The 13,402-nt window shown below is 37.8% G+C and overlaps 2 protein-coding genes across 2 annotated transcripts in view; one reads left to right on the top strand and one right to left on the bottom strand.

The window, feature by feature from the left end:
* LOC148724806 (uncharacterized) overlaps nucleotides 1-13,402 on the top strand; it is a 45,825-nt gene that overhangs the window by 26,845 nt on the left and 5,578 nt on the right. The window contains exons 8-13 of the mRNA XM_088731372.1: nucleotides 4,115-4,213; nucleotides 4,528-4,686; nucleotides 6,022-6,752; nucleotides 8,152-8,305; nucleotides 9,638-9,903; nucleotides 10,905-11,009. Of these exons, the coding sequence (XP_088587498.1) occupies nucleotides 4,115-4,213; nucleotides 4,528-4,686; nucleotides 6,022-6,752; nucleotides 8,152-8,305; nucleotides 9,638-9,903; nucleotides 10,905-11,009 (1,514 nt within the window). The remainder of the gene's footprint in view (nucleotides 1-4,114; nucleotides 4,214-4,527; nucleotides 4,687-6,021; nucleotides 6,753-8,151; nucleotides 8,306-9,637; nucleotides 9,904-10,904; nucleotides 11,010-13,402) is intronic.
* LOC148724807 (myosin heavy chain kinase D-like) lies at nucleotides 270-3,230 on the bottom strand. The gene is made up of 2 exons (XM_088731221.1): nucleotides 2,808-3,230; nucleotides 270-1,894 (listed from the first exon to the last, which is right to left on the bottom strand). The coding sequence occupies exons 1-2, from the start codon at nucleotides 3,192-3,194 to the stop codon at nucleotides 1,079-1,081; spliced, it is 1,203 nt and encodes a 400-aa protein (XP_088587347.1). The 5' UTR covers nucleotides 3,195-3,230; the 3' UTR covers nucleotides 270-1,078.

Below are 13,402 nucleotides of genomic sequence, written 5' to 3'. Positions count from 1 at the left end.
ACATCGTTTGGAAGCAAGCAGTACTCAATTTGGAAGTGATGAATTTTGTGACAGCGGTCCTTACGGTGGGGAGTCTGTTGCTCGAAAGGTCAAGGAAAGGGCGAAGAAGAAACAAGTTACACGGAAACCAGTGTCAAGTCGGATCTCACGCCCCCCAGTGAGACTGGACTTATGACGAGACCACCCTACTGAGGAGATTTTGTTGTGTTACTATTATGGTATAGAAAAAATACATGTGGTTTTCACTTGAAGTTATTTTAGTAGTCTGAACAGAACACACTGGCCCCAAACAATCATATATGTATATATGTTGGCGGCCATAATATTTTTATAGGTAATCGCATGGGGCCGAGTAAAATTAAGGATTAATATCATGCGTGTTTTTGGAAGTTGCTGAAATTGCCCGAGTTGCGCAGCGACGAGGGCAATTTCTGCAACTTCCAAAAACAAAAGTGATATTAATCCTTAATTTTACGAGGAACCATGTGATTACTTGTGTATAATATAAGGGGTAAAATGTTTCCTTACTGATCTCGCACAAAACAGGATGCCATTGTTACAAAACAAACAGAAATTTCTTTACCTTGGCAGCCGTTGCTAAGCGATTTTCAGCCAATCATTTTCAAGTAATTTTGCTAGGGGCGATTACAAAAATAAAGAAAAAATGCCCTCTGTCTTGACCAATCACAATTTAGTAATTTTGCCCCTTACATGATAATGACAGCAAATCGCTGTATTCACTAACTAATGAACATCAATATATGTTATGGAGTTTTTCATTGTAAAACATGTTCTATCAGGGAGCTCAATGCTTTGCACAAAACATGCAACTAACTAGATATAGACATAAGAAATGTAAACAGTTTAAATGTTAATATTGCAACTAAAGTCCATACTTTTGGAAAAAATCAATATACGTAATGGAATTAAATCCAAGGTTTCCATATGGTATGTTCACTTGTAAAATATGATCTATCATGGAACTCAACGCTTGAAACAAAACAAACATGTCAATACAGGTAATAGAAATACAAACTGTTATAATGGAAATATTGCCACTGCAATCTAAAACATAGTACTATGATTTTTCTTTCAATTTAAGAAGGGTACAAAACTTGTTACAACTATGATTTGAAAAAAAGTTGTCAATAGCAGCCATTGAAATCTGCCTTGAAGCAATTTCAGGATCATATAACGTATGACCAGAGCCTTGTATATCCAACAACATCAGCTTTCCCTTTGATTTCTCATAACTGAAATGTGCTAGACTTTCTGCCTTGTTCCGTATTTCACTATCTTTTCCACATAATTGACCATTGTTGTTAATGTATTTGACAAAGTCCCCCTCAATATACTCTTCCACTGTAACAAACTCATCAATGTCTGTCTTACCCATGAATATTTTCCTGTACTCCAATACCTGTCCATATTCTCCATCAACTTGCTCTTGTATCACTCTTTCTCTCAATTGTCTTGCAAAGTTAAAAGCAAGGGTGTGTCCCTGTACGACCTTCCTAGTATGCTCCTCAGGAGTTTGTTCTGTGTCCTGAATATCTTGCAATGCCTTATCAAGGTAGCGTTTGACAACCCATGTTAAGCTTGTGTAGCCTTTGGTCAAACTTTTTGCTTTGAAGGCATTCCTGAAACCTCCAGAAGCAAAAGGCTCAGCATCTATAAGAAATTCTACATCACATGGAACTGTGGTCCATTCCATATGTTCTAAATCAAATTGGTAGATGTAGATTACTGTAGAGGTTTTCTTCAAAATGACCTTTCCAAGTTTCATCATTTCAACAACTGATAAACTCTTGGGGTATTCTCTCACTGCAACTTTTTTCTTTGGGCTGCTTTCAGATGCTGGTCTCTCAAGTGTTGGACCTTCTCTTTTGCGTTTCTGTCAATGAATTGGAGTTTTGAGATTATTACATGTAATTATTACTACTCAAAAAATAACATAGGACTTGCATTGTATTTACTGGTCACCCAACTCAAAATTCTCTACAAATTATTATCCAATGACTTTTGTTTTCTACAGGTTCAATTTACTTCAAACTTTGAGTATTTGATCTCAAGTAATCAGTGAGTGATGGTCTCAAAGTTGGTAAAATTCTGCTGCAATTATTCAGTTGGTTAAATAGTTGTTTGAAAATTTGTACAATATTTCCTCAGGTGGCCTTGGTTGGTCTAGATGCACTGTAATAGGTAGACTGAATATTATGGTTAAACATAACTTTTGAAAATCATTTTTACATTTTTATTAAATGCCATATTTCCGAAAAAAAAAAATTATTTAGCATGGTGAGAATGGGATGTTTTAGACTGATCCCAAAAGTCTGTTAGTTTGCTCCACAATGAGCTTTCTCTGGTCTTAGTTATCAAGGAGTAAACGAAACTATGACTTCTGGAATAAAAAAAAAATTTAACTATCTATGCACGAAATCTGATAATTTCATGTTCCATAATTTGATTTAGTTAACCAAACTATCAACTATACAGTCCATAAGTTTACTGTCTTTTCCCCCTAAGCATCCCATAGTTTCTAGCAAAGAATAAAGGGATTCAAGATGACTACCATACTGATTTAAATGTCTATTGGAAATTGGGATTTACAAATAGGGATTTTATGGTATGAAACGAATACAAGTTATACATTAAAAATTTAACTTGAACTGAATTTTGATAGTTTGGGCTACCTGTGGCAACATATGTAATGTCTGTCCAAACTATAAATAAAAAATCCAGTTTTTATCAGAAAGAAATGTTCACACACATCTGTATCTAAGTAAACACAGAAACATTCTGCTCACCACCACAACTTCTTCTTCGTCCTCAGCTGGATCTTTCTTGACGAAGCGCACATAGAACACTTTAAGGTCCGGAATCTGAGACATTTTTGAGCATGAAGGTCCGCGTTCCCCTGCCAAAACGTCACAAACCATCCCCTTTTCGATCGCATTGGCAAAATGCCTCTGACAAGCCGATCGGATATTCTCGATTGAGAGGTCTTCGCAATCAAACGCCACATACTCCCTTGGGCCTATTCGTGAGTATTTCTGTTGCTTTCCACTGACATCTGAGGTCATTCTTTGTACTGTGAGTTCAGAGCCAACATCACTTTTGTCTTTCTTTGAGGCATTTTGGCCTTTACCACGCTTTTCTTTCTGTTTATTTGCGAAATGTCTCCATTCAGCCATAGTTCTATGGTTCAGAAAGCACGAGAGTACGAAATTGCTGAGTGGGACTAAGGATGATTCTAGAGCGCCGATTGCATTATTACTGTGGCAGCTCTCGGCCATGGTAATTTTTAGTTTCAAAACGGTTTTTCAAGTGGCAGCCCTCGGCCATGCGAAAATTGATTTCACTTTGTGATTGAAAGTGAATGTAAATTTTGTTATGGCCGAGCGCTGCCACTAATATTGTTTTTCATTCTTCTTTTAAAACGTATTTCATTTCAGTTTACCTACATTTCACACTTTTAATTCACTTTCACTTGCACTTTGAATTTGATTTAAAATTGATTTTATGTTTCAATTCAACTGTATTTCCATTTTACTTTAACTTAAAAGTAAAGTGGTTTTAGTTTTAGTTAAAGTGTACTTTTAAATTTCATGTCATTTTACTTTTAGATTTCATTTCATTTTACTTCGTATTTTATATTAGTTTTGATTTATTTCTCAGCGAAACTAACATTTATTACACAAAAATATAAGAATTTTTGTTGGCAGTTCTCGGCCACCATAGACGTGGTCAGTTGTACATCTTTTTAAGATGGTAATGAAGGTCAGCATCTACTGGAGTGAAGTTTTTAGACGTGAATTACATATTTTTCTGATGTGATGTAAACATTTCCTTGTTTTTTTGTCTCTCAATTATGATAACTGATATCAGACAAAGATATTTAAAATAAATTAAGGTAAGAACAAAGTTGAATCATGACAATTTTCCTTGCTAGGATTGTAGAAAGGAGACATGTCATCATAGATTAGTTGCATTTGTGCTAAAAGTAACTTGAATTTTTCTTAGTATCAATCGGTGCATCGATCACCATGTCTACATTTTTGAAAGGCAGGTTGCACTGATTCTCATGTTTCATTTTGATTGTGTTAAAATTCAGATGCCTCACAACCAGGCTCAGATGTGGTGTGGGAGTTGTGTGAACTTATACAAAAGTGCAGTGAGTGTATCTGGTGGCAGAATCTATCACAGAATAGAGGTAAATTCATCTAAGAGCCTATTTGTACTTTCAGTTGTAATTGTACAGTTAAAATGTTGTATTAAGAAATTAAAATGATCTGCACTGGTCTTTGTTTTCAACTGAGTTTTAAATATGTGCTCCTCAATGTTGAGTGCAAATAGTTTGACTTCCCTTCTTTTCCTATACCATATAATTATGCTACCCATGGTTAAATTTCAATATTAAAGGCAAACGAGAACTTTTATCGTGAGCTTTGGGTATTTTTTGGTGAATTGTTGGCTAGGGTTTTTTTTTTACACTTAAATTTTCATGTGAAGTGTTCCTTCTCACAGCATGTACTGAAGATGAGGAGGATTTAGAAGATGATCAACTGTTATGCTCTCAGCAAAGCAATGAAAACTATTTTGCGGACACTGAGGATTGCTCAAGTGTTTCATCTGGAAGTGATAGTGCCTTGTCTGATTCAGAAAACTGGGATGAATCTTTAAGTGGTGAGATATTTGTTTTTAATCCTGTTTTTGATATTTCAATTAATTTGCTCTCCCTGACCATACAATAACTATGACAGTGAGACCTGATGTAATACTTGAGCTATAAACCATAAGTAGATGGTGCACAAATAACATACTGGTGTTTTTCCTTCGTTAAATTCTTGACCCAGTATTTCATGCTCAAGGTGTGCCACTTCAGCTTGATTTTGCACGGAAAACACAGCCATTTCGTCTTCTCTTTTTCTTCGTAGTAGGTCGAGCTCTCGTTTTCGACATTCAAGTTTCCACTCTATATCCCTTTGAGCCATTTCTTCTTGAAACTCCAGTTCGCGTACTTCATTGTCTCTCTTAACTCATTCGGAAAGCTGTTTTGCTTGAAGGCTTGCAATGGAGGCCTTTATTTTAGCGTCTCCTCTTCTCTTTGACGAGGACAACGAAAAACTAGAGCGAGAAAGTGCTTTCGAATGACCAGAATCGACCTGGCTTACTCTGCTTACCGAATCTTTAGGAGTCACTTCAAGGCTGCTGTGAAGCGGTGATATCACACATTTGTTGACCAAGTGCCATGATTCTTGATTGCTCGTCGTGAGCGGCTGATTTGCATCCGGCTCAAAATTGGACCAAAATGGACCAAAATTGGTAGGACCAAATAAAACGAGAGTTTTAATATTATTCAACTTGAACACAGCGTTACAATTCCTCTTTTTCTTCGCGGGCAAGCAGTTTTGCGTATAGCCTTGCAACAGTTGCAATGGCCGGCGGCCACTCCAACTATTGTGAGGTAAGCACAGGAAATGCACATGGCAGCTATTTGCAGTGCGTGATATGGTAATGGCGGAAGATGCCCACTGTAATATTTAATTAACATTGCCTTATAATAGTTAACAAAGTTTAAACCTTCAGTTTCAATATCTTGATACGTCAGTTAATATTTACTCTAAATTGAGAGAAGAATATTTGATCTTTCACTTATTATGTAAAGTGCCATAGTGTGGCCTAAACTCATATTCCTCTCTGAAAAGGTAGAGCATGGCACCCCCAATATTGAGTCTGTTTTTAAGCATTTGTGGAATTGAGTTGCCCAACTACATGTTCTTAAAGTTAGGTGAACCTCTTACAGTTCAGTCAGTGCAGTTCACACCATTTTCTGCTCCAGTTTAGTTGATCCAGTTCAACACTGCAGATGTCTTTTCTCCAAATTTAGAGAATTCTTTTGTGGGTACTATGTTAAGTAAAGGAAAGTCAAATTTGATATTAGATTTTGTTATTATAACAATGTTTGAATTTGTGGTTATTGTTAAACTTTTATCTTTTTTCTGGACTCTTCACGTTCAGTGCCCTTGGTTTATGGTAGTTCAAGTGAATATCAAGAAGCTGATCCAAAAGCAGAATCAAGTCAACATTCACACAAAGGTGAACCTGATATGAGCCAAGAAATCCAAGCAACAATGACAGAGGGTTTCACCAGTGAGTTCAGCATTGGTGACAATAAATATGTTGGAAGTGGTGATTGTCCTGAATGGAACACGCCTTTACCAGAGTCAACAAAGACTGAAGTAAATTATGAGGAAGAAGTCCATGATGAAAAGCAGGATTTAAGTCCGGAGTGGGCTCTCTATTCTGAAGAAAGCGCCTCGCATACTCTGTTAGCATCACAGGATAATACCCCAATGCTTCTTCTTGATGTTCCTGGTGTTAATGTGGAGAATGAAGAAAGTCAGTACTCAGATGATGAACTTTCTGAGATGCTTCATACAGAAAAATCTCAACATTCTGAATCAAGCCATGATATTTCATTCGCACCTACAGAGGTTTTGGTCAATGGGTTTAGTCTTTGTGAGAATGAAGATGCTGAAAAGATTGTGCATTCAAGATCGGAAATACTGTCTATAGAACCAAATAAGACTGATAGAGGTGCGGAGGAAGATAACTTTGATGCAGAGCAAGATTTAAGCCTAGAACAAAGACTCTTTTCTGAAGAAGGGAACTTGCATACTCACTTGTCATTACCTGACGATACTTCTGTTCAGATTCGTCATTTAGAAGTGGAGAATAAAGGGAGCCAGGTGTGTTTGTTATGTAGTTTTGTCAGAGTTTGGAAGTTCTTCCTTGAAGGCATAATATATGATCCACTTGCAAACCTTGAATAAATAAAATAAATAAATAGAATTCAAATTTCTTTTACAAGTTCTTGTAGTTTTACAAGTTCTTGTAGCCATTACAACAAAAAAAACAACAAAATACATATATATTATTCACCAACCAGAAGGTCTGTGCTGAGACAAACTGCACCCAAGGTTTTGTATACCACCTTCAGCCTGGTCTTCTTTATCTTGAAATATGTTTTCCTCTTCTGGATAATAGAATTTGCTTCCCCTTTGGTAGCTTTCATCGTCTGAACTCATAACCGTGAGTCACTTGTTACAATTTCTAAATCTTTTAGCCTCGCTTGTGAAAACATTGAAAAGTGCAAATTGCAAAATTTGAAGCAGTCTGTACTAGGGCCTGGTAAGGAAAATCTCGATCGCTGGAGCATGTAGATTTAGCCAATCAGATTTGAGGATTTAGGATTTGAAACCAATGAGATACTTGTGAAAAAAGTTAACTTTCATACTAACAAGTTTCTTGAACTAACTTATTTTTTAGGTCTAAGAGTTCATTATTCATTGGACTTCATGGTTAGTGGGCTCAACTCTTGATTGAGTGGTCCTGGTTTGAGCCCTAGCCAGGGACATTGTGTTGTGTTCTTGGGAAAGATACTTTACTCTCACAGTGCCTCTCTTCACTTAGGTGTTTAAATGGGTACTGGCAAATTTAATGCAGGGGTAACCCTGTAACGTACTAGCACAGGCGGCCCAAGCTCTCTTTGAGAACCACACAAGGAACACAATTTGCATATCGATTTATAAGGATTTGTATGGGATTTTCTACAAGATATCCATAGAGATAGTTAAAAGTGAAAATATTAAATAAGAATGGCTTACCTTATTCTATACGTTGTTGCTTGCTCCTGGTGTCGTTATTTTACCGATTTCACTTGATTTAAAAAACCAGGATTAAAAAAAACCGCTTAAATCAAGTGAAATCGGTAAAATAACGACACCAGGAGCAAGCAACACACGTATGGAATAAGGTAAGCCATTTTTATTTAATATTTTCACTTTTAACTATCTCTATGGATATCTTGTAGAAAATCCCATACAAATCCTTATAAATCGATATGCAAATTGTGTTCCTTGTATGGTTCTCAAAGAGAGCTTGGGCCGCCTGTGGTACTAGCAACCCCTCCAGGATGGAGTAGAAATACTCCTACTTGCTTCACGTTACGGAAAGCAGAGTTAAGTGCCGGCCTGATGGGCTACTTGGCCCATAAACGGACTTCACCTTTTTTCACTAAAGAAGATTAGGATAGAAGGAGATGTACTGTAGTATCTATGATACAAATTTCCAATTTTTTTTTTCTAGGAAGAGCAAATGCAAGTCTCTGACCAGTTCTCCACGGACTCGAAACAGTCAGGAGCACATATTACACTTCCACCAGTGTGTTCCAACGCAAGTGATATACCAAAAATGATTCCAGTGACATTGCCACTAGCACTGCAACCAAACCTTCCAACAGGTTGATAATGTGTAATTTTACTGGTACACGCAGTATTTCAATGTCTGCCAACTCTCACTCATTATCCCTCTTGCTTATTCACTCCATGAAAATATCCGTCATCTGATCATCTCATAGACGTAGTTGATGATGACCATTAAACTGAAGAGTGTGTTGGGTATAAACAGGGAAACACTGCTGAAAACAGTAGAAAATATAGATACCGTAAAAGCCCCTTGGTAAGCTGCACCCACAGATAAACCGCACCCCAAATTTAGCAGCTCAAATTTTGGCAAAAAGTTTTTTGATAGAAATCCAAAGAAATCCAAAGTCGAGTCTTGAGAAGTCTTCTTCATCCACTGTTTATCGAACACAAACTTGTCATTACTATTGCAAATGAAAATACTTCAAAGTGTTACCCACAATAGGCCATTTTACAGTTCTGCGCTTGGTTGCTAAGCCTTCGATTTGGAGTGAGGCTGAAGGTGACCCTGTTGTGATAGAGACCAGCATCTATTTAGCATGATAAATTAATTTACATTCGAAAAGCAGCAACAGCTGTATCATAACAAGATAATTTGAATATATCAACAAAGTTGAAATGGTAAATTGGCCACCGTTACGATTAGAAAAGCTGACATTTCGAGCGTTAGCCCTTCGTCGGAGCGAATAGGTCCGACGAAGGGCTAGCGCTCGAAACGTCAGCTTTTATAATCGTAATGGTGGTCAATTTACCATTTCAACTTATTTGATATATTCAAATTATTTCTTTACCCCCACCGACGCAGCCCCAAACAGTTTCTTTAGAAACTATCAGCCTTTAGTCATTTGTACCATAACAAGGTCACCCTTAGCCTCACTCTTATTCAAAGGCTTGGCAACCAAGCATGCAACTGTAAAATGGACTATTTTAGCACTTTAATATAATGACTGTCGTTACTACCAACTTTGACATATGATTGGTCTTTTTCTGGTATTTGTTGACAGGAATTTCTTCATTCAACATTTTTTCCAGAGATCTTTGCATTACAACAAGAACAGTTGAAGCTTAGTTACCAGGCTTTAGATCAGATGCGAAAAATGGACATTGACGACGTCTTTTTTCAAATGTTCCCACAGATAAGCCACACTGCCAATTTCTAGCGACGAGGTTTGGAAAAATGGTGTGGCTTATCCGCGGGCTTTTACGGTTATCTATTTGAGTTTTCAGCATTAAGCTTTTAGAAGATCATTTAGACCATGAACTAAAGATTGAAAAAATTAAGAAAAGACCTGTGCTCAAGAAAATTCAGCTCATGGAGGAAAAAAATTAAATGTCTTAATAGATAATTGATTCTTTTTGTGTGTGTTTAGGTGACTTAGCGGAGCAGAAGAATTGTTCCACTCTTTTATCTCGATTGGAGAGTCTAAAAATTTCTGGGGAAGATAAAGAGTTCCAGAAGTCACATGAACAGGCTTACACAGAGACATTCCCAGTGAAAGGGAGTCTGAGTGGTCAACCGCTAAGGCAGCCTAGGAATTTAGAAACTCAAGTTTCTGCAAAAGAAGCCAGTGTATCTGCTGTGGCTAAAGACAACCACCAACATACACCTGTTACTGTAGGAGCTTCTGATGATCAGGTAATCATTTACAAAAAGGATAAGTTTACATTCAATTTATTCAGCTCACGCTCGTAGTATATGCATGGTGTTAAATCCCTGCAAAAATTTTATTTGTTATCATTCAAGTTTTATTTTCAATATTCAAGTTTTAACCTCGATGTTTAATTGTAATTTTCAATGTTCAAGTTTTCTTCTCAAATACACATTCAATTCTTTACTTCAGCCTTCTAGATGATTGACTGACAACATACAACTTTTGAATACAAGGGTCAAGTTTTGATTTGAACTTGATCTGCTAACAATAAAGTGCAATAAATCTGGTAAAATTGAATGTGTCAGTCAGATACTACTGCACATCAAGTTTACATAAATGAACATTTATTGCACTCGAAATTTACCTCTCTCGCGTGGTGTTCGTCAAAATTCATTTTGAGGTAATTGTGAAAGTTCAAAATGACTGTCTATTAATTTGGATATATGAACAAAGTTGAAATGGTAAATTGGCCACCGTAACGATTACAAAAGCTGACGTTTCAAGCGTTAGCCCTTCGTCGGAGCGAATAGAGGAATTGTGGGTTGTATGTGCTTTTAAATGCAGAAAATGGAGCTACGTTATTGGTGGGAACATGGCAACGAGAAAAACACGAATAAATTAGTGGAATGAAAAGCGTCTATTAACTTGTTTCTGAATTTGTTTCATTATGTCGGCCAACTGTCGGTGACCTGTCGGCCGACAGATATTTTGGGAAGCTCTTCTTCAATTTTACCTCCTTTTCAGCTCTGTTTGTGTAGGCAGACTGTTATGAAGCTGTCAATTTACAAATTTTCAATAGGGATATGAATGTGATCCAAAATCAAGACCCCCACTAGATTTTGGATTTCCACAGAGCAAACCTCATGGTAACTTCTTGCTCTGAGAACTGTGAAGTGCAATTGGCTCAAGTGTATGTTTAGATTTTATTATTTTATTCACGAATGGTTCAGCTTTGCGTGTCTCTTTCTCCTTTTGTCGTTTTCAGTTGATTGGTAACATCTCAATAATTGAAGCAGCTGAGAAAAGTTACTCTAACAGAGTTCGGCAGCTTATAGAGGAAGGAGCTGATGTCAACCAAAGAGGGAGAGTGGTATGTTTTGAGCTTAACTGTATTTTTATCTAGATTTGTGTCACAGTTTTGAATTTACATTTCGGAAGACAGACGACAGTTTGTTACTGTTCAGTGGAATTCTTGTGCTTTTAGATCACAGTGACTCATGGGGTCTGTTATATTTCTTTTGAACCAATCTTTCAACGAGAACTTGGGAGTCCTTCCATTTGGTGCCTGTTTCAAACAAAGAGAAGGAAGTTGTTTGACTTACTAGGTCTTTTTTTTTGTAATAACTCCATCAATTCTCAGCGCAGAGTGCTCTGTCGCTCGCACCAATCAGATCGCCCCAATTTTTTTTTTGTATCGCAAACCAATCAATCCCGTACCAATCAGAATACCGCATTCTTCCTGTATCGCAAACCAATCAGATTGCCGCATTAGGGTTTGTATCCCGTACCAATCAGATTGCCGCACTAGGGTATGTATTCCGCACCTATAAGATCACAGCATTGGGGTAGGCTTGCACCAATTAGAATGCCGTCCCCCTTGCTAATCATGCCTGGAAATTATGGTACCACGATACGTTGCGATGAAATCAACCCGACATTGACACACACCAAGAATGACAGCAACAAGAACTGTGCGCCCATCTACCCAGTGAAATGGCTCATTACTGTTACTGCAGTAAATGGTTTGAACCCGGGGGTAACATGTGAAGGTGTAGTCTGATCGTCCGGGTGAGTGTAGTCCTGAGAAGGACTGTTGTCGGTGGTAGTGACTGCCGTTTCGACAACCTGTGCGGAAGTCATCATCAGAGTCAAGAGAATGATTGTTGTCAGTAGAATGTTCTTATTCCAGTTCGTGTGAAATGATCGGTTGGTTTTGCCGTGATGTTATTGGCTGTAAGACTCAAGTGACGTAAGTCGGTCGTGATTGGTCTGTTTCGATCTGTCGGTAAAGTTAGGTCGTTCTTTTTCGGTCGTTTGTGATGTTTATGTCGTGAATGAGTCGTTTGTATGGAGCGGGTAGTTGTTGACATCTGTTTAGGGGAGTCTGTTATAAGTTGGTAAACCAGCTTTCCAGAGTCAGTCGTTGAAAATAGTCAGTGCTGTAGGTTAGGCATTGCGCAGAGTCCCAGTCAATGTTGTGGTTGGTAAGTCGATGGTGTTCAGCAATGTGATTGCTGACATCACCTTTCCTCGTCGCCCATCTGTGTTCAGTCAGTCTTGTTGTGAGGTTTCTGCCAGTCTCACCGATGTAGGAGGCATAAACATCACAAACGACCGAAAAAGAACGACCTAACTTTACCGACAGATCGAAACAGACCAATCACGACCGACTTACGTCACTTGAGTCTTACAGCCAATAACATCTCGGCAAAACCAACCGATCATTTCACACGAACTGGAATAAGAACATTCTACTGACAACAATCATTCACTTGACTCTGCTGATGACTTCCGCACAGGTTGTCGAAACGTCAGTCACTACCACCGACAACAGTCCTTCTCAGGACTACACTCACCCGGACGATCAGACTACACCTTCACATTACTGTTACTGTTACTGAGAACTTTTTTTGCCATGATCTGTCGGGATTAGACAGATCATTAGGGAATTTCTCTGCCATTTACAAGTTAAAACGTATTTTGTGTTCTGCTCCTGCACTTACAACGCGCACAACGTCAGCCAAAGGCCTAACACGAATTTGTCACTAGAGCTTTTTGTTTTGGTGGAGCCTGTTTTGCTGACTCGGTAACACTTGCGCAAAGTATTTGCATAATCAATATTTCATAGATAGTCTTGTTTTTGCCTACTGGTTGCTCTTTTTGGAAAGGTTGAAAAGACCACCAAGTTATAATTACCTCTGCGTCGACTGCCATGTTAAATATTCGTTTCTTTGCTTCTAAAAGTTCTCCATGAATTGAATATTGTGTTTAAACGGTATTTTTACGCTACAATCACGTGTTTACTTTTTACTCGCCACTGTGGACCAGACTTTCTCAAATTAAATGCCATTTTCCAGTGGACAATGAACGTAAATTTTATGACATAATCTTACCTCACTGAAATAATTTCACAAGGAATTTAATGTTACTGTTAATCAACTTCCACGCAATTCTCACGCGGTCAGACGTTTTCTACCAATAAAATTCGTTTTTAGCTACCTTGGACTTTACCCTCTCACCTGCCATTTCCTTTTAAAACATCCTGTATTTTATCACGTATTTTCACACGCATTCCAGAGGTCCAGATAGGCAACAACCAAATAAGGAGCCTACGTTGTTGTGCTTTGTACAATGATACTTATCTCTGCGTTTAATCTATTTTCACTTGTTGGAAGAACAGAGACCGCAAAACATCTTTGTTCAAAGTCTTTAGAGATGGAATTGCTTTCCACTGCAAAATTATATGGAGGAATGTTTTTGAGG

Source organism: Stylophora pistillata, chromosome 8 (assembly GCF_964205215.1).
Source record: "Stylophora pistillata chromosome 8, jaStyPist1.2, whole genome shotgun sequence".
Taxonomy (NCBI): Eukaryota; Metazoa; Cnidaria; class Anthozoa; order Scleractinia; family Pocilloporidae; genus Stylophora; species Stylophora pistillata.
This window is presented reverse-complemented; position numbering and strand designations above follow the sequence as displayed.